We start from the raw sequence: 21,117 nt of genomic DNA on the forward strand, positions 1-21,117 counted from the left end.
ACACTGTAGAGTTATGCTGCTGATCTCACAAAATGAAATAGACCATGTTTAATATTTTATCTTCCCCATACAGAACTTCAGTGAGGTGGCACACCACTTCCAGGAGGTGTTTGGCCAGGCAGACTCCCCGGCTCTGACCCAGGAGAATCTCAACGACCCAGACTTCATCAGGCTCTGGTTCCAGATCAAACTGAAGCCCCTGCTTCCCTCCGTCCCCCCCGGCCTTCTCTCCTGCCTCAGCACCAAGAACTTCACCTGCCCTGTCTACCAAGCCCTGTGAGTAACACTAAACCTAACCTAACACTAAAACATCTACCAAGCCCTGTGAGTAACACTAAACCTAACCAAACACTAAAACATCTACCAAGCCCTGTGAGTAACACTAAACCTAACCTAACACTAAAACATCTACCAAGCCCTGTGAGTAACACTAAACCTAACCTAACACTAAAACATCTACCAAGCCCTGTGAGTATCAACACTAAACCTAACCTAACCTAACACTAATACATCTACCAAGCCCTGTGAGTAACACTAAACCTAACCTAACACTAATACATCCAAGCCCTGTGAGTAACACTACTAATACTATATCTATGGTTCCACAGTGTGGAGGAGCTGAGTGAACAAATGAAGCTGATGGACCAGGAGGACGAGCAGATGTATGAAATGCAGGGTCACGTGATCTACAAACAGTTCCTGTTGCCCTTCCTGTTGAATCACAACTCCTCAGGTCAGAGTTCTGATTGATCAGTTCTCCAGGCCCCCAAAAAAACATGTATTTGTACTGCTTTATTTACGTTGGTAACCAGTTTATAATAGCAATAAAGTACCTCGGGGAGGGGTTGTGGTATATGGCTAATATACCACGGCTAATGACTGTACTCCGCGAAGTGTTGTTCCTAAGAACAGCCCTTAGCCGTGGTATATTGGCCATATACCACAACACCCACATGCCTTATTGCTTAAATATACGTTGGGACATATCACTTCCTACACTAAAATATCCCAATGCCCCAGGGCAGTGTTTGGGGACATTGCCCTGTGTAGGGAGCTGTCTTTCAGATGGGATGTTAAACGGGTGTCCTGACTCTCTGTGACCACTAAAATATCCCATGGCAATTATTGTAAGAATAGGGGTTATTAACCCCGGTGTCCTGGCTAAATTCCCAATCTGGCCCTCATACCATCATGGCCACCTAATCATCCCCAGCTTCCAATTTGTTAATTCATCCCCCCCTTCTTCTCCCCTGTAGGGATTCCTCAGGTTGTTGCTGTAAATCTGAATGTGTTCTTAGTCAACTTTACCTGGTAAAATAAGGTTCAGATTTTAAAAATAAAGTATAAACCCTTTCAGTTTGTTTACCAACACATAGAAGTTATGGAATAAAAAATAGACTACTTCAAAATGGAGATGGCCTCAATGACGCTGCCCGTGTCCTCACTGATACAACGTTACGAACTCTATATAACTCTATGGTGGCAAAACATCAGACTCTTTGTCAATGACGCTGCCCGTGTCCTCACCGATACAACGTTACGATCTCTATACAACTCTATGGTGGCAAACGTCAGACTCTTTGTCAATGACGCTGCCCGTGTCCTCACCGATACAACGTAACGATCTCTATACAACTCTATGGTGGCAAACGTCAGACTCTTTGTCAATGACGCTGCCCGTGTCCTCACCGATACAACGTAACGATCTCTATACAACTCTATGGTGGCAAACGTCAGACTCTTTGTCAATGACGCTGCCCGTGTCCTCACCGATACAACGTAACGATCTCTATACAACTCTATGGTGGCAAACGTCAGACTCTTTGTCATGTGATCTTCGGCAGTCGGCAGTCCCACTGCATATTGATTATTACTATTAAATGAAACATAAATCATTATAACCCGAAAATGGCCTCTGATATACTGATAGGATCCCTTCACTGTTTCCATCCTCAGACCCACAGTGCATCTCTTCAGCCAGTAGCAGTGCAGACTGGCTGATCAAGAACTTTGGTGGATTCTCTGCATTCGCTCCTCTGAGGGATTTCTATGATCTAAATGCTAATTTCTCTGCTGTAAGTATGAGAGTCATGTACGTTTCAATGTCGGCTGACTGCACCACCATGTTTATACTGTATATTACACTACCGGTCAACATTTTGGACACACCTACACATTCAAGGGTTATTCTTTATTTTTTTTTAACCATTTTCTACATTGTAGAATAATAGTGAAGACATCAAAACTATTAAATAACACATATGGAATCATGTAGTAACCATAAAAAGTGTTAAACAAATCCAAACATATTTTATATTTGAGATTCTTCAAAGTAGCCACCCTTTGCCTTGATGACAGCTTTGCACACTCTTGACATTCTCTCAACCAGCTTCACCTGGAATGCTTTTCCAACAGTCTTGAAGGAGTTCCCACATAGGCTGAGCACTTGTTGGCTGCTTTTCCTTCACTATGCGGTCCATGATTATACAGTACATAGATATTTGGATAATTATGTATTCAGTGATTATATTGAGTCACCATATCAGCAATTGTTATGTTTCTAACATTTGATAGAGGAACTGAATCTAATGTTTAGTAACCTTCTTGTTTCCTCTCTTCCAGTTGTCAGCCCTGGAGGTTCTCTCTCCAAAGCAGACAGCAGAGCTGGTGGTGTTGCCTCTTCCTGGTCTTCCAGGGAAAGATGTCATCATCAACACAGTGTTTGACTACCTGACCGAGTCACCAAAGGAGAGGAAACTCCCTGACTTCCTGTACCACCTCATAAGGCTGTCTGCGGAGGTAACACAGGTCTACTGGTCAACAATGAGCTAGCCTAACAATGCGACCCAACATTTTGAGGCAGGATACGACAACCTGAAAACACTTTTTTCACCATTATAATTAAACTCTTTCATAATGTTTTGTTTCAGATAACGATGCCCTGCAAATCGTACAAAATCATGTAAGTTAGACTACATGGGAGAACTGAAGCTCTGCCTCTTTGAAACACAAAGCAATGTTGGAACCTCTGTTCTGTAAAATGCAGTGGTTAATTATGTTATTAACGTCTCCATTGTGTCTGTCTCAGCTTTGAGCGTTTGTACCAGGCTGTATCGTCTGTACCTCCAGAGATGGAGCCAGTCGTCTGGGCCAACATAGACAACCTGATGCAGACCGCTCCAGAAGGTCAGTCGCACTTACAATCTTTTCATCAAGCCTTCATGTTGTTGATGGTCTAAATAAATCCTCACAAATATTTCCCATCATGCCCTGTTGTTTACCACATGTGTTTGTTTGGTCAGGTTGTGGATTGGATGAACAGGTAAGCAGAAAAATATATTGAATACATTTTAATACTTTTGGAAAAGTATTAATATTGTAATTTCAAAAAGATCACAATTGTAATTTAAATAACTGTTTAATTTTCAGTGCCCATCAACACCATTTAATTGTAAGTTTATTTGCATATATATTTACAAATCTGTATTTAACAGTGCTATAGGGTAATAAGATACAGATGTTCTGTGCATTTGTATGAAACAAATACATGACAAGAAACATACTAATCTCTTTCATCTGTGACCATCTACAGATACCAGAGTCTGTGCTGGAGTCAACAGGTATGGATACATCACATTACATTTATGCTAGGTGCTGTTGTTCTAGTGCTAATGCTAGGTGTTGTTGTTCTAATGCTAGGTGTGCTAATGCTTAGCTAACATTATAACGTGCTAATGCTAGGTGCTGTTGTTCTAGTGCTAACGTGCTAATGCTAGGTGTGCTAATGCTTAGCTAACATTATAGCTAGTCGGCTACTGTACATACTAGGGTTGAATATTTGCCGGTATTTTACAAACGTTTCATCCTGAGAATAAATCACTTTTCTCCCGGGGGACCCGGTATTTCCTGCCAAAAAACGGAAGTGTCATTCAAAAGCATTATAAAGCGTATAAATATGTCTGGATTTTTTATTAGAGCTTTGATCAGAATGAAAATGTAAACTTGATGCAACTGGAGCCTGATATATATTAAATACATTTTATGAGCCCAACATGAATGACATTTAATGAGCCACAAAATGTCCAAATGATTGTGCCATTATCCAATATATAGCCTATATTACTGTAGCATAGGCTGTGCCTCAGTAAATGTAGGCCTACCTGTCACATGAAGAAAAGCTACCACGATGAGATGATAGAGCTACACGTCTGTCCCCACCCTGAGACGGGGCCGTCTGTCCCCACCCTGAGGCGGGGCTATCTGTCCCCACCCTGAGACGGGCCGTCTGTCCCCACCCTGAGACGGGGCCGTCTGTCCCCACCCTGAGACGGGCCGTCTGTCCCCACCCTGAGATGGGCCGTCTGTCCCCACCCTGAGACGGGCCGTCTGTCCCCACCCTGAGACGGGGCCGTCTGTCCCCACCCTGAGACGGGCCGTCTGTCCCCACCCTGAGACGGGGCCGTCTCTCCCCACCCTGAGACGGGGCCGTCTGTTCCCACCCTGAGACGTGGCGTCTCTCCCCACCCTGAGACGGGGCCGTCTGTCCCCACCCTGAGACGGGGCCGTCTGTTCCCACCCTGAGACGGGGCCGTCTCTCCCCACCCTGAGACGGGGCCGTCTGCCGTCTCTCCCCACCCTGAGACGGGGCCGTCTCTCCCCACCCTGAGACGGGGCCGTCTGTTTCCCACCCTGAGACGGGGCCGTCTCTCCCCACTCTGAGACGGGGCCGTCTGTCCCCACCCTGAGACGTGGCGTCTCTCCCCACCCTGAGACGGGCCGTCTGTCCCCACCCTGAGACGGGCCGTCTCCCCACCCTGAGACGGGCCGTCTGTCCCCACCCTGAGACGGGGCCGCCTCTCCCCACCCTGAGACGGGGCCGTCTCTCCCCACCCTGAGACGGAGCCGTCTCTCCCACCCTGAGACGGGGCCGTCTGTCCCCACCCTGAGACGGGGCCTTTTGTCACCACCCTGAGACGGGCTGTCGGTCCCCACCCTGAGACGGGCCATCTCTCCCCACCCTGAGACGGGCCGTCTGTCCCCACCCTGAGACGGGCTGTCGGTCCCCACCCCGAGACGGGGCCGTCTCTCCCCACCCTGAGACGGGCCGTCTCTCCCCGCCCTGAGACGGGGCTGTCTGTCCCCACCCTGAGACGGGGCTGTCTCTCTCCACCCTGAGACGGGCCGTCTCTCCCCCCCTTAGACGGGGCTGTCTCTCCCCACCCTGAGATGGGCCGTCTGTCCCCACCCTGAGACGGGGCCGTCTCTCTCCACCCTGAGACGGGGCCGTCTGTCCCCACCCTGAGACGGGGCCGTCTCTCCCCACCTGAGACAGGGCTGTCTCCCCCACCCTGAGACGGGGCCGTCTCTCCCCACCCTGAGACGGGCCGTCTGTCCCCACCCTGAGACGGGGCTGTCTCTCCCCTCTCCCTGAGACGGGGCCGTCTGTCCCCACCCTGAGACGGGGCCGTCTCTCCCCACCCTGAGACGGGCCGTCTGTCCCCACCCTGAGACGGGGCCGTCTCTCCCCACCCTGAGACGGGGCCGTCTGTCCCAACCCTGAGACGGGGCCGTCTCTCCCCACCCTGAGACAGGGCCGTCTCTCCCCACCCTGAGACGGGGCCGTCTCTCCCCACCCTGAGACGGGGCCGTCTCTCCCCACCCCTGACACGGGCCGTCTGTCCCCACCCTGAGACGGGGCCGTCTCTCCCCACCCTGAGACGGGGCCGTCTGTCCCCACCCTGAGACGGGGCCGTCTCTCCCCACCCTGAAACGGGCCGTCTGTCCCCACCCTGAGACGGGGCCGTCTCTCCCCACCCTGAGACATCTCATATAATTTAACAGTTCCATTTCACGCCATGCTGATCAGAAACTGTAAATCATTTCTTATCGTTTACCGGTTTCTTGCAGTTATTTATCCCGTGAAAATGGAGGGGTTTTGTGCGGTAAATCGCTGTCATGGCGTTTCCCGCCATTCAACCCTGGTACAAACCTCTGCTAAGTCTGTCTTTTCAATTCTCCACAGCTATCCACTACAACACCACCTGCACACAGGGAATATGACAGAAGGTCTATGCAATTTCAGCTTGGAACAGTATGCTTGTTCACAGGTAATTAGTTGCTTCTAAAGTAAAAACTAACATTTCCTCTTGGACCAATAGATATCATTGTGCTGATCTGGTTCGTTAAGTAATTAATCATGTGAGGAGTATGTCTGTGCATCGGTGAGATTCTTTCACTACGGCCGTGATTCTAATGTATGAGATGCAAAGACATGGAAATACCAAGGTAGAGAAAACCCTCTACATGTATTCATTCATTGACTCCATATATCATCTTTTCTTCTCTCTCGAAGCTGAAAGACTTCACTGCAGAACACCTGGTGTCTCTTCTGAAATGTAACCTGCGCGGCAACTCCTCTCACTCTAAAGAGACGTGGAAGGTTCTCCTCACCAAACTCACCTCTGTCTTAGACCAAGCTCTGGACATGTTCTCCAATATGGTGAGAATATACAGTAGATCAACGTTCCTTAACTGTGTGGGGTGCGTTCAGCATGACGCAACGTTTTGGAAAGTTCACATAGGAATATGCTATGTAGGAATCACGGTGGTTCTATTCATGGTTTTCTATCTGCAATGTTCGAGAGCGTTTTGCAACTGAACGTGGCCCTGTTGTTCTGTTATTGAATGACCGATCTCTTTCTCCCCAGTCCAAACCTGTGATTGGTCCAGCAGTATCTTTCTCCCCAGTCCAAACCTGTGATTGGTCCAGCAGGGTTTCCTATCCACAACATTCTAACCATATGAACCACATGAGTAGCAGGGCGCTGAAATGTTGCGCGATTTTTAACAAAATGTTCAAAAAAGTAGAGGGTCGACTGAAGAGGTTAAGCTTGAAAGGGCTGGTAACTGTGACAGCATGGAATTCAAAGGAGGCGATAGACAGATGGGTAAGGGGAGAAAGAGAGAATGACCACTTGGGAGAGATGAGGATCCCGGTGCCACCACCCCGCTGACCAGAAGCTCTCGGGGTGTGCGAGAACACGTGGGCGGACGAAGAGAGAGCAGTAGGAGTAGCAGTGTTATCTGTGGTGATCCATGTTTCCGTCAGTGCCAAGAAGTCGAGGGACTGGAGGGAGGCATAGGCTGAGATGAACTCTGCCTTGTTGGCCGCAGATCGGCAGTTCCAGAGGCTACCGGAGACCTGGAACTCCACGTGGGTCGTGCGCGCTGGGACCACCAGATTAGGGTGGCCGCGGCCACGCGGTGTGGAGCGTTTGTATGGTCTGTGCAGAGAGGAGAGAACAGGGATAGACAGACACATAGTTGACAGGCTACAGAAGAGGCTACGCTAATGCAAAGGAGATTGGAATGACAAGTGGACTACACGTCTCAAATGTTCAGAAAGTTGAGCTTACGTAGCAAGAATCTTATTGACTAAAATGATTAAAAATGATACAGTACTGCTGAAGTAGGCTAGGTGGCAGTGGCTGCGTTGTTGACTTTGTAGGCTAGCTGGCAGTGGCTGCGTTGTTGATTACGTTACGTTGCGTCAATGATTTATATTTCCTTTCTCACAGACTGAGGGAGTTCAGCAATCAATTTGACCAAATGGACCAGATGAGACAAGAGCTGGTGGTCAAATACTTCATCCAGCCCTTCCTGACCAAAAACTCCTCAGGTATGGAAGATAGCAACTAGAGTAAAAGCAGCAAACTGTTCCTCAACTTCATTTAATCTTTGACCTTAACCAATTGGTCTCCTCCCTCCAGACTCTGGCTGTGTGTCCAACTCTAACAGCAGTGTGGCCTGGCTGCAGAAGAACCTGGGGCGGTTTTCATTCCTGGTGTCCCTCAGCGACCTGTTGAAACTCAACACAGACTTCTCTCCTGTACGTCTCACTTTCTGCCCACTACGCCACTTTGTTTATACATACATATATTTTATTAAGGACACAATAAATGGGTTGTAAAGTATTCTAGTTATTCTGTACATCAGTAATGTTTTCACAGATCAGTTCACCCAGGTTAAAATGTCAGTTTTTGATGTTGAAGGAGGTGTTTTGAATATTACAATCTCTCTCTTTCTACCTCTCTCCTTCCAGTTGTCAGCCCTGGAGGTTCTCTCTCCAAAGCAGACAGCAGAGCTGGTGGTGTTGCCTCTTCCTGGTCTTCCGGGGAAAGATGTCATCATCAACACAGTGTTTGACTTCCTGTCTAAGTCACCAAAGGAGAGGAGACTCCCTGAGTTCCTGTACCACCTTTCCAGGCTGTCTGTGGTGGTAATGGTCCCAAATATTATTAGTAAACACCTTGTAAAGCTGTCTTTGAGTTAACTGAAAAAAACATTGTAGTCTTGCTTCATTATGGTGATGTTAACTTCTATCCTCTCCCCAGACTCCAGTCGGCTGCACGGTGTACCAGACCATGTAAGTCAAACTTGAGACAATAGGTTGATTAGGCGATCCATGATATGCGGATCTAGTAATTGCATAAATATTCTCTATGTTCATGAGAAAATATTAAAGAGACCAATCTTTTAAATGACATTGTTTTTGTTTTCCACAGTTTTGTGAGGCTGTACCAAGCCATGTCAGCGTTGCCTCAAGAGATGGAGCCAATTGTCTGGGCCAATGTTTATGACCTCACAGAATCTGCACCAATGGGTGAGTCAGGAGCACTGTCTTTTTCTCAAATCAGATTCCAGATTTTTTAAAATCTTTTTTTTAAACTCAATTTAATCTCTTTGTATTTTGTTTTCATGTGAATAGATTGTTCTCTGGTACCAGTTAATCAACAGGCAAGTCAGTTCATGTATCATAAAAATGTTTCAAGATTGTGAAAGAACATTGTTCTTTATGCTTCTTATATTACACTGAACTGAACATAGGAGGAATGGACAACAGTACGACTCTTCTCAGAGACTTTCCTTAATGATTATTTTGTCTCTCTTGTTTTCCAGTGTCCAGTGTCATCGCACAATGGTAAATTTAGTTTAGTAAACAACAACTTGATACTGAACCCCCCAATCTTTATCCCAGAACTGCACATTTAATCCAATATCAAATGTTCTGTATCCTTATTTTTCTTTTTATCTCTCTCAGCAACAAGAGTCTGTGCCGGAGTTGACAGGTACAGTAAGACATTATTCAGACCAGACTAGTGTTGCAACATTCTTGTAACTGTCCCAAAATTCATATATATATATATATTTTTATTCTTGGTTGGAAGATGTAAAGAATAAGGAGGAAATAATCAAGTTATCTGGAATCTTCCAAACTGTTTTTCTGAAAAGTTGGGCGTTTTGGGAAACTTCCCAGAATTCTGCAAACCTAGTCCATCCAAATGATTGAAACACACGGATCCTGATAGTGAGAGTTGGTTGTGAGTTTGACACTGATACTTCTGTCTTACCCGTGTTATAGCTCTGCTCTACAACAGCTCTCTGACTCTGGGATCTCGCCGGGACTTCTATGTGACTACAGCATCAAACAATACGCCTGCTCACAGGTCTGGGTTGAACTGTCTTGAGACAATCATGTTTGTACTTATACAGTGCCTTGCGAAAGTATTCGGCCCCCTTGAACTTTGGGACCTTTTGCCACATTTCAGGCTTCAAACATAAAGATATAAAACTGTATTTTTTTGTGAAGAATCAACAACAAGTGGGACACAATCATGAAGTGGAACAACATTTATTGGATATTTGAAACTTTTTTAACAAATCAAAAACTGAAAAATTGGGCGTGCAAAATTATTCAGCCCCCTTAAGTTAATACTTTGTAGCGCCACCTTTTGCTGCGATTACAGTTGTAAGTCGCTTGGGGTATGTCTCTATCAGTTTTGCACATCGAGAGACTGACATTTTTCCCATTCCTCCTTGCAAAACAGCTCGAGCTCAGTGAGGTTGGATGGAGAGCATTTGTGAACAGCAGTTTTCAGTTCTTTCCACAGATTCTCGATTGGATTTAGGTCTGGACTTTGACTTGGCCATTCTAACACCTGGATATGTTTATTTTTGAACCATTCCATTGTAGATTTTGCTTTATGTTTTGGATCATTGTCTTGTTGGAAGACAAATCTCCGTCCCAGTCTCAGGTCTTTTGCAGACTCCATCAGGTTTTCTTCCAGAATGGTCCTGTATTTGGCTCCATCCATCTTCCCATCAATTTTAACCATCTTCCCTGTCCCTGCTGAAGAAAAGCAGGCCCAAACCATGATGCTGCCACCACCATGTTTGACAGTGGGGATGGTGTGTTCAGGGTGATGAGCTGTGTTGCTTTTACGCCAAACATAACGTTTTGCATTGTTGCCAAAAAGTTCAATTTTGGTTTCATCTGACCAGAGCACCTTCTTCCACATGTTTGGTGTGTCTCCCAGGTGGCTTGTGACAAACTTTAAACAACACTTTTTATGGATATCTTTAAGAAATGGCTTTCTTCTTGCCACTCTTCCATAAAGGCCAGATTTGTGCTATATACGACTGATTGTTGTCCTATGGACAGAGTCTCCCACCTCAGCTGTAGATCTCTGCAGGTCATCCAGAGTGATCATGGGCCTCTTGGCTGCATCTCTGATCAGTCTTCTCCTTGTATGAGCTGAAAGTTTAGAGGGACGGCCAGGTCTTGGTAGATTTGCAGTGGTCTGATACTCCTTCCATTTCAATATTATCGCTTGCACAGTGCTCCTTGGGATGTTTAAAGCTTGGGAAATCTTTTTGTATCCAAATCCGGCTTTAAACTTCTTCACAACAGTATCTCGGACCTGCCTGGTGTGTTCCTTGTTCTTCATGATGCTCTCTGCGCTTTTAACGGACGTCTGAGACTATCACAGTGCAGGTGCATTTATACGGAGACTTGATTACACACAGGTGGATTGTATTTATCATCATTAGTCATTTAGGTCAACATTGGATCATTCGGAGATCCTCACTGAACTTCTGGAGAGAGTTTTCTGCACTGAAAGTAAAGGGGCTGAATAATTTTGCACGCCCAATTTTTCAGTTTTTGATTTGTTAAAAAAGTTTGAAATATCCAATAAATGTCGTTCCACTTCATGATTGTGTCCCACTTGCTGTTGATTCTTCACAAGAAAATACAGTTTTATATCTTCATGTTTGAAGCCTGAAATGTGGCAAAAGGTTGCAAAGTTCAAGGGGGCCGAATACTTTCGCAAGGCACTGTATATCACTGGCTTTGTGCTTATAGCCTTTGGCTTTCTGTGTTTACGAGTCACAGGAATAAGATCAACTTAACATTTTGATTCATTATAATCATTCACTGGTGATTTATTTGAAGTAAAATGGAAAGTGACTTGTTTGGTCCAGCGGTTACCACGGCACCCATGTGTTGTTTTTGTCAGAGTCGGCATGGAGTCTCATCTGACCCACTGCCCTTTGACCCCCTCCCTATCTCCCTTGTCGTTCCAAAACTGTTCTACCTCTTCATTAAAGCAAAAAAAACATAAGATCGGAGTGGGAGTGCACCTGCTGCACTCCTTAAAAATGAACATGCAATGGAAGTAGTTATAGTGGCTAAAATACTTCTCTTTTCTTCAGTTGAAAGACCTCACAGCTGAGAACCTGGTCACACTGCTGAAATGTAAACTATCAGAGAACAACACAGACTCCAAAGAGACCTGGAAGCTGTTCTTCACTAAAGCTTCTGCAGTTCTGGATCAGGCTCTTGTACTTCTCTCCAACCAGGTACGTCTGATTCTGAAAACATTGCGGGTGTCCTTACCAATGTCGACTTAACCAATTTCTCAGCCCTAGAGTTTCCGAATAGAGCATAAAAATTTAACAATTGTGTTCAAGGCCAGGAATGGTTTAGGGTTGGCCTAGTTTGAGGTTAAAGTTCAAGTAAGTATGTGGTGTATTGGGTCAGGGTTTGCCAAACCTTGATGTAACCAACCACATCTCTTCCTCCCCAGTCTGAGCCTGTGATTGGCCCAGCACTATCCCAGGTGCTGGATGTGATTGGAGAGATCAGGGTCAACAGACTGACTGAGGATCAGCTGAGAGACAGTGTTGTCATCAGGAAGTTGTTCTCTGGGCGTCTGAGAGTGTTTCTGCCGTCTGCATCAGGAGGGTTTCTGCACTGCCTCAGCACCAAGAACCTCAGCTGTGACTCTTACCAAGCTGTGTAAGTGGTTACTATTTGGGTTTATGACCTTAGTGTGTCAGGTCCTCACAAAGTTAGGTGTTAGGTCCTCATAATGTAGGTATTAGGTCCTCATAATGTAGGTATTAGCTCCTCATAATGTTGGTATTAGGTCCTCATAATGTAGGTATTAGGTCCTCATAATGTTATGTCCCCTAAATGTTAGGTCCTTATACACATTACTCACATATTACTTTCAGGGTGAAGGAGTTTGGAGCCCAGTTTGATCACATGAACCTGGAGCAGCAGCAGCTGGTTCTGAAGGAGCTGGTCGTCCCCTTCCTGTCTCGACCCACATCAGGTAATCATCAGCTGATTGCATGTTTGTTTTTGAATTGTTGATTGGTTTTATAGTTGGTGATGACATATAAAATCATTACACAACGTAGACCTGCACATTTGGTTTAGGCCATTCGCATGTTTGTGTTTTGATGTTTATGTCTGCATGTTAATAACCCCCTCCCTCCAGACTCTGGCTGTGTGTCCAACTCTAACAGCAGTGTGGACTGGCTGCAGAAGAACCTGGGGCCGTTCTCAGTTCTTGTGTCCCTCGGGAACCTGTTGAATCTCAACACAGACTTCTCTCCTGTACGTATCATTTTCTGCCGACTACGCCACAATGATTATTCGTAGATATTTGTCCTTATCAAGTATTGATAACCTTCTTGTCTCCTCTCCTTCCAGTTGTCAGCCCTGCAGGTTCTCTCTCCAAAACAGACAGCAGAGCTGGTGGTGTTGCCTCTTCCTGGTCTTCCAGGGAAAGATGTCATCATCAACACAGTGTTTGACTACCTGACTGAGTCACCAAAGGAGAGGAGACTCCCTGAGTTCCTGTACCACCTCGTCAGGCTCTCTGAAGAGGTAACACTTTGTGCATTTAGTAAACACAAGTTCTAACTTGTTTCTCATCTGATGTTGATACTTTATCTTGTTGTTATATTGATGTTATTGTTCTTGTTGTTATATTGATGTTATATTGATGTCCTTTTCAGATGATGCTACCATGTGACAGCTTTAAGACCATGTAAGTGGATTCAACAGAAGTCTTAACGATGAAGAGGTCGTTTTTTATCTTAATGACCTTGTAAAACCACAAAGCACCACTACTACACTTTGACATGTCTGTTTGTCTGTGTCTGTCTCAGCTATGAGCGTCTGTACCAGGCCTTACCGTCTGCACCTCCAGAGATGGAGCCAGTTATTCAGGCCATTATAGACAACCTGATGCAGACCGCTCCAGAAGGTCAGTCGTCCTTCATTAACCACGTTGAATATTTTAACATGAATAAGATTATTCAAAACAATATATCAACTGACTATTTTTCAATGCGTTTTCTAACTTTTGTTGACAGATTGCTTGCCAATGAATATGAAGGTGAGAATGTATCTCTTTTTTTGTTATTATATCTTTCATTGACTACTGTAATGAAGTAATGTAACTACTGTAATTGACTACTGTAATGAGGTAATGTAACTACTGTAATTGACTACTGTAATGAGGTAATGTAAGTACTGTAATTGACTACTGTAATGAAGTAATGTAACTACTGTAATTGACTACTGTAATGAGGTAATGTAATGTAATTGACTACTGTAATGAAGTATTGTAACTACTGTAATTGACCACTGTCAAAAAGTAATGTAACTACTGTAATTGACTACTGTAATGAGGTAATGTGACTACTGTAATTGACTACTGTAATTGACTACTGTAATGAGGTAATGTGACTACTGTAATTGACTACTGTAATGATGTAATGTGACTACTGTAATGAAGTAATGTAACTACTGTAATTGACTACTGTAATTGACTACTGTAATGAAGTAATGTAACTACTGTAATTAAGTATTGTAATTGACTACTGTAATGAAATGGCCTATTATTATTGATACCTTTGTAATATAATATCTTCTGTCTTTTTCAGTGTCCAATAACACCAGCGAACGGTAAGTTTTTCTCTGACAGCAACAACAGATGTGATACCTGCTGTATCGTATATATTGCTGCATGAGAGTCTAAATCTAAACATGTATGTCTCTATTTCTCCTGGTCATCTGCAGATACCAGAGTCTGTGAAGGAAATGCCAGGTAACAAGTGTATCACCTGTATCTAAGATCTACCTGGTCTTAATCCGTTTAGAAAACTCTTATGGTGATCAGTGATATGACCGTTTGTTCTATTTGATTCTTCTACAGTGATTCGCTACAAAGTTATTTGGCGACATCAAATACAACGAACGTGCCCTGTAACTTTACCCTGGAGGAGTATGCCTGTGCATCGGTGAGATTTTTCCACTACAGCCGTGATTCTAGTGGATGAGAGACAAAGAGATACTGTAGAGATACACCAAGGTAGAGAAAACCCTCTACATGTATTCATTCATTGACTCCATATATCATCTTTTCTTCTCTCTCGAAGCTGAAAGACTTCACTGCAGAACACCTGGTGTCTCTTCTGAAATGTAACCTGCCCGGCAACTCCTCTCACTCTAAAGAGACGTGGAAGGTTCTCCTCACCAAACTGACCTCTGTCTTAGACCAAGCTCTGGACATGTTCTCCAATATGGTGAGAATATACAGTAGATCAACGTTCCTTAAATGTGTGGGGTGTGTTCAGCAGGACGCAACGTTTTGGAAAGTTCACATAGGAATATGCTATGTAGGAATCACGGCGGTTCTATTCATGGTTTTCTATCTGCAACGTTCGAGAGCGTTTTACAACTGAACGTGGCCCTGTTGTTCTGTTATTGAATGACCGATCTCTTCCTCCCCAGTCCAAACCTGTGATTGGTCCAGCAGTATCCCAGGCGCTGATGTGATTGGAGAGATCCGGGTCAACAGGCTGACTGAGGATCAGCTGAGAGACAGTGATGTCATCAGGAAGTGGTTCTCTGGGCGTCTGAGAGTGTTCCTGCCGTCTGCATCAGGAGGGTTTCTGCACTGCCTCAGCACCAAGAACCTCAGCTGTGACACGTATCAACAGATGTATGTAATGGTTAAAGGGGATACTTCGGGAAACCATTTACCTACGTCTCCAGAGTCAGATGTATGTAATGGTTATAGGGGATACTTCGGGAAACCATTTACCTACGTCTCCAGAGACAGATGTATGTAATGGTTATAGGGGATACTTCGGGAAACCATTTACCTACGTCTCCAGAGACAGATGTATGTAATGGTTAAAGGGGATACTTTGGGAAACCATTTACCTACATCTCCAGAGACAGATGTATGTAATGGTTAAAGGGGATACTTCGGGAAACCATTTACCTACGTCTCCAGAGACAGATGTATGGAATGGTTAAAGGGGATACTTCGGGAAACCACAGACAGATGTATGTAATGGTTAAAGGGGATTTCCTGACTGGAAACCATTTACCTACGTCTCCAGAGACAGATGTATGTAATAAAGGGGATACTTACTGGGAAACCATTTACCTACATCATTTGTAATTTTAAAGGGGATTTTCAAACCATTTACCTACGTCTCCAGAGACAGATGTACTCTTGGATACCACCTTTATGTCTCTGCGTGCAGTTTGAAGGGAAGTTGCTGAAGACTACTGCTAAGGCAATTGCTAACTAGCATTAGCGTCAATGACCGGAAGTTTATGCAGATACCCATAGACGTCCAATCATGGCGCTAACTCTAGTTAGCATTGGCTGGCGAAACTACGTCTAACTTCTTTCATACAGAACACAGAGACATAAAAACATGGTGTCCACAAGTTCATCTGACTCTGGGGAAGTTGATAATGGGCCTCATTGCCAAGATAATGAAGAATCCGTTAATAGATTGATATTAATGCATAACGTGTATTAATTTGACTACTACCTGCAGTCAATGGACCAAATAGCACTCTATTGGACTCATTTGGTGAGAGAAAGAAAAAATGCAGAAAATGCAGTGTTTTTTAAATGTCAAAATGTTTCGTTACATTTCATTTTTTTGTGATTAATATAAACTGTAATATTGGGATGAAACATCAAAATGTAAAACATTTTAACTCTATATCTGACAGAGTACTTTTTTAAAAGTCCATAACCGTGTGTGAGGCGAATACTTCTGTTTCAAAGTTCAGACCACCAAGAAACACTCTGTGACCCTGATATAGCCCACTGCAGTAAAGGGTTAATGTGATTCATATCGAGCTGATAGTATGTTCTGTTTCCTTTCTCACAGACTGAGGGAGTTCAGCAATCAATTCGACCAAATGGACCAGATGAGACAAGAGCTGGTGGTCAAATACTTCATCCAGCCCTTCCTGACCAAAAACTCCTCAGGTATGGAAGATAGCAACTAGAGTAAAAGCAGCAAACTGTTCCTCAACTTCATTTAATCTTTGAACTTAACCAATTGGTCTCCTCCCTCCAGACTCTGGCTGTGTGTCCAACTCTAACAGCAGTGTGGCCTGGCTGCAGAAGAACCTGGGGCGGTTTTCAGTCCTGGTGTCCCTCAGCGACCTGTTGAAACTCAACACAGACTTCTCTCCTGTACGTCTCACTTTCTGCCGACTACGCCACTTTGTTTATACATACATATATTTTATTAAGGACACAATAAATGGGTTGTAAAAGTATTCTAGTTAAGTCTGTACATCAGTAATGTTTTCACAGATCAGTTCACCCAGGTTAAAATGTCAGTTTTTGATGTTGGAGGTGTTTTGAACATTATAATCTCTCTCTTTCCACCTCTCTCCTTCCAGTTGTCAGCCCTGGAGGTTCTCTCTCCAAAACAGACAGCAGAGCTGGTGGTGTTGCCTCTTCCTGGTCTTCCAGGGAAAGATGTCATCATCAACACAGTGTTTGACTTCCTGTCTAAGTCACCAAAGGAGAGGAGACTCCCTGAGTTCCTGTACCACCTTTCCAGGCTGTCTGTGGTGGTAATGGTCCCAAATATTATTAGTAAACACCTTGTAAAGCTGTCTTTGAGTTAACTGAAAAAACATTGTAGTCTTGCTTCATTATGGTGATGTTAACTTCTATCCTCTCCCCAGACTCCAGTCGGCTGCACGGTGTACCAGACCATGTAAGTCAAACTTGAGACAATAGGTTGATTAGGCGATCCATGATATGCGGATCTAGTAATTGCATAAATATTCTCTATGTTCATGTGAAAATATTAAAGAGACCAATCTTTTAAATGACATTGTTTTTGTTTTCCACAGTTTTGTGAGGCTGTACCAAGCCATGTCAGCGTTGCCTCAAGAGATGGAGCCAATTGTCTGGGCCAATGTTTATGACCTCACAGAATCTGCACCAATGGGTGAGTCAGGAGCACTGTCTTTTTCTCAAATCAGATTCCAGATTTTTTTAAATCTTTTTTTTTTACTCAATTTAATCTCTTTGTATTTTGTTTTCATGTGAATAGATTGTTCTCTGGTACCAGTTAATCAACAGGCAAGTCAGTTCATGTATCATAAAAATGTTTCAAGATTGTGAAAGAACATTGTTCTTTATGCTTCTTATATTACACTGAACTGAACATAGGAGGAATGGACAACAGTACGACTCTTCTCAGAGACTTTCCTTAATGATTATTTTGTCTCTCTTGTTTTCCAGTGTCCAGTGTCATCGCACAATGGTAAATTTAGTTTAGTAAACAACAACTTGATACTGAACCCCCAATCTTTATCCCAGAACTGCACATTTAATCCAATATCAAATGTTCTGTATCCTTATTTTTCTTTTTATCTCTCTCAGCAACAAGAGTCTGTGCCGGAGTTGACAGGTACAGTAAGACATTATTCAGACCAGACTAGTGTTGCAACATTCTTGTAACTGTCCCAAAATTCATATATATATATATATTTTTATTCTTGGTTGGAAGATGTAAAGAATAAGGAGGAAATAATCAAGTTATCTGGAATCTTCCAAACTGTTTTTCTGAAAAGTTGGGCGTTTTGGGAAACTTCCCAGAATTCTGCAAACCTAGTCCATCCAAATGATTGAAACACACGGATCCTGATAGTGAGAGTTGGTTGTGAGTTTGACACTGATACTTCTGTCTTACCCGTGTTATAGCTCTGCTCTACAACAGCTCTCTGACTCTGGGATCTCGCCGGGACGTCTATGTGACTACAGCATCAAACAATACGCCTGCTCACAGGTCTGGGTTGAACTGTCTTGAGACAATCATGTTTGTACTTATACAGTGCCTTGCGAAAGTATTCGGCCCCCTTGAACTTTGCGACCTTTTGCCACATTTCAGGCTTCAAACATAAAGATATAAAACTGTATTTTTTTGTGAAGAATCAACAACAAGTGGGACACAATCATGAAGTGGAACAACATTTATTGGATATTTGAAACTTTTTTAACAAATCAAAAACTGAAAAATTGGGCGTGCAAAATTATTCAGCCCCCTTAAGTTAATACTTTGTAGCGCCACCTTTTGCTGCGATTACAGTTGTAAGTCGCTTGGGGTATGTCTCTATCAGTTTTGCACATCGAGAGACTGACATTTTTCCCATTCCTCCTTGCAAAACAGCTCGAGCTCAGTGAGGTTGGATGGAGAGCATTTGTGAACAGCAGTTTTCAGTTCTTTCCACAGATTCTCGATTGGATTTAGGTCTGGACTTTGACTTGGCCATTCTAACACCTGGATATGTTTATTTTTGAACCATTCCATTGTAGATTTTGCTTTATGTTTTGGATCATTGTCTTGTTGGAAGACAAATCTCCGTCCCAGTCTCAGGTCTTTTGCAGACTCCATCAGGTTTTCTTCCAGAATGGTCCTGTATTTGGCTCCATCCATCTTCCCATCAATTTTAACCATCTTCCCTGTCCCTGCTGAAGAAAAGCAGGCCCAAACCATGATGCTGCCACCACCATGTTTGACAGTGGGGATGGTGTGTTCAGGGTGATGAGCTGTGTTGCTTTTACGCCAAACATAACGTTTTGCATTGTTGCCAAAAAGTTCAATTTTGGTTTCATCTGACCAGAGCACCTTCTTCCACATGTTTGGTGTGTCTCCCAGGTGGCTTGTGACAAACTTTAAACAACACTTTTTATGGATATCTTTAAGAAATGGCTTTCTTCTTGCCACTCTTCCATAAAGGCCAGATTTGTGCTATATACGACTGATTGTTGTCCTATGGACAGAGTCTCCCACCTCAGCTGTAGATCTCTGCAGGTCATCCAGAGTGATCATGGGCCTCTTGGCTGCATCTCTGATCAGTCTTCTCCTTGTATGAGCTGAAAGTTTAGAGGGACGGCCAGGTCTTGGTAGATTTGCAGTGGTCTGATACTCCTTCCATTTCAATATTATCGCTTGCACAGTGCTCCTTGGGATGTTTAAAGCTTGGGAAATCTTTTTGTATCCAAATCCGGCTTTAAACTTCTTCACAACAGTATCTCGGACCTGCCTGGTGTGTTCCTTGTTCTTCATGATGCTCTCTGCGCTTTTAACGGACGTCTGAGACTATCACAGTGCAGGTGCATTTATACGGAGACTTGATTACACACAGGTGGATTGTATTTATCATCATTAGTCATTTAGGTCAACATTGGATCATTCAGAGATCCTCACTGAACTTCTGGAGAGAGTTTTCTGCACTGAAAGTAAAGGGGCTGAATAATTTTGCACGCCCAATTTTTCAGTTTTTGATTTGTTAAAAAAGTTTGAAATATCCAATAAATGTCGTTCCACTTCATGATTGTGTCCGACTTGCTGTTGATTCTTCACAAGAAAATACAGTTTTATATCTTCATGTTTGAAGCCTGAAATGTGGCAAAAGGTTGCAAAGTTCAAGGGGGCCGAATACTTTCACAAGGCACTGTATATCACTGGCTTTGTGCTTATAGCCTTTGGCTTTCTGTGTTTACGAGTCACAGGAATAAGATCAACTTAACATTTTGATTCATTATAATCATTCACTGGTGATTTATTTGAAGTAAAATGGAAAGTGACTTGTTTGGTCCAGCGGTTACCACGGCACCCATGTGTTGTTTTTGTCAGAGTCGGCATGGAGTCTCATCTGACCCACTGCCCTTTGACCCCCTCCCTATCTCCCTTGTCGTTCCAAAACTGTTCTACCTCTTCATTAAAGCAAAAAAAACATAAGATCGGAGTGGGCTTCACCTGCTGCACTCCTTAAAAATGAACATGCAATGGAAGTAGTTATAGTGGCTAAAATACTTCTCTTTTCTTCAGTTGAAAGACCTCACAGCTGAGAACCTGGTCACACTGCTGAAATGTAAACTATCAGAGAACAACACAGACTCCAAAGAGACCTGGAAGCTGTTCTTCACTAAAGCTTCTGCAGTTCTGGATCAGGCTCTTGTACTTCTCTCCAACCAGGTACGTCTGATTCTGAAAACATTGCGGGTGTCCTTACCAATGTCGACTTAACCAATTTCTCAGCCCTAGAGTTTCCGAATAGAGCATAAAAATTTAACAATTGTGTTCAAGGCCAGGAATGGTTTAGGGTTGGCCTAGTTTGAGGTTAAAGTTCAAGTAAGTATGTGGTGTATTGGGTCAGGGTTTGCCAAACCTTGATGTAACCAACCACATCTCTTCCTCCCCAGTCTGAGCCTGTGATTGGCCCAGCACTATCCCAGGTGCTGGATGTGATTGGAGAGATCAGGGTCAACAGACTGACTGAGGATCAGCTGAGAGACAGTGATGTCATCAGGAAGTTGTTCTCTGGGCGTCTGAGAGTGTTTCTGCCGTCTGCATCAGGAGGGTTTCTGCACTGCCTCAGCACCAAGAACCTCAGCTGTGACTCTTACCAAGCTGTGTAAGTGGTTACTATTTGGGTTTATGACCTTAGTGTGTCAGGTCCTCTCAAAGTTAGGTGTTAGGTCCTCATAATGTAGGTATTAGGTCCTCATAATGTAGGTATTAGGTCCTCATAATGTAGGTATTAGGTCCTCATAATGTAGGTATTAGGTCCTCATAATGTAGGTATTAGGTCCTCATAATGTAGGTATTAGGTCCTCATAATGTAGGTATTAG

General features: G+C 43.8%; 2 protein-coding genes across 2 annotated transcripts in view; both read left to right on the forward strand.

Moving 5' to 3' along the window:
• The first annotated feature begins 6,883 nt into the window (after positions 1-6,883).
• On the forward strand, positions 6,884-15,137 carry LOC135560320 (uncharacterized). The gene is made up of 22 exons (XM_065002179.1): positions 6,884-7,678; positions 7,770-7,888; positions 8,102-8,278; positions 8,394-8,425; positions 8,565-8,662; positions 8,768-8,796; positions 8,959-8,980; positions 9,101-9,128; positions 9,422-9,506; positions 11,554-11,700; positions 11,928-12,139; positions 12,358-12,458; positions 12,627-12,745; positions 12,842-13,018; positions 13,150-13,181; positions 13,303-13,400; positions 13,510-13,532; positions 14,083-14,104; positions 14,219-14,246; positions 14,355-14,439; positions 14,578-14,724; positions 14,933-15,137. The coding sequence occupies exons 1-22, from the start codon at positions 7,609-7,611 to the stop codon at positions 14,975-14,977; spliced, it is 1,896 nt and encodes a 631-aa protein (XP_064858251.1). The 5' UTR covers positions 6,884-7,608; the 3' UTR covers positions 14,978-15,137.
• A 1,235-nt stretch (positions 15,138-16,372) lies between these two features.
• Positions 16,373-21,117, forward strand: part of LOC115115792 (uncharacterized) — a 66,001-nt gene continuing 61,256 nt past the window's right edge. The window contains exons 1-11 of the mRNA XM_065002180.1: positions 16,373-16,442; positions 16,534-16,652; positions 16,865-17,041; positions 17,156-17,187; positions 17,327-17,424; positions 17,530-17,540; positions 17,721-17,742; positions 17,862-17,889; positions 18,183-18,267; positions 20,314-20,460; positions 20,688-20,899. Coding sequence (XP_064858252.1) covers positions 16,373-16,442; positions 16,534-16,652; positions 16,865-17,041; positions 17,156-17,187; positions 17,327-17,424; positions 17,530-17,540; positions 17,721-17,742; positions 17,862-17,889; positions 18,183-18,267; positions 20,314-20,460; positions 20,688-20,899 — 1,001 coding nt within the window. The remainder of the gene's footprint in view (positions 16,443-16,533; positions 16,653-16,864; positions 17,042-17,155; positions 17,188-17,326; positions 17,425-17,529; positions 17,541-17,720; positions 17,743-17,861; positions 17,890-18,182; positions 18,268-20,313; positions 20,461-20,687; positions 20,900-21,117) is intronic.

Source organism: Oncorhynchus nerka, linkage group LG15 (assembly GCF_034236695.1).
Source record: "Oncorhynchus nerka isolate Pitt River linkage group LG15, Oner_Uvic_2.0, whole genome shotgun sequence".
Taxonomy (NCBI): domain Eukaryota; kingdom Metazoa; phylum Chordata; class Actinopteri; order Salmoniformes; family Salmonidae; genus Oncorhynchus; species Oncorhynchus nerka.

Coding starts and splice junctions, on each gene's coding strand:
- LOC135560320 (XM_065002179.1), top strand. CDS start 7,609: ATGGACCAGATGAGACAAGAGCTGGTGGTCAAATACTTCATCCAGCCC. Junction 8,981..9,100: donor TCCAGTGTCATCGCACAATG/GTAAATTTAGTT, acceptor TATCTCTCTCAG/CAACAAGAGTCTGTGCCGGA. Junction 14,725..14,932: donor TGGACATGTTCTCCAATATG/GTGAGAATATAC, acceptor CTTCCTCCCCAG/TCCAAACCTGTGATTGGTCC.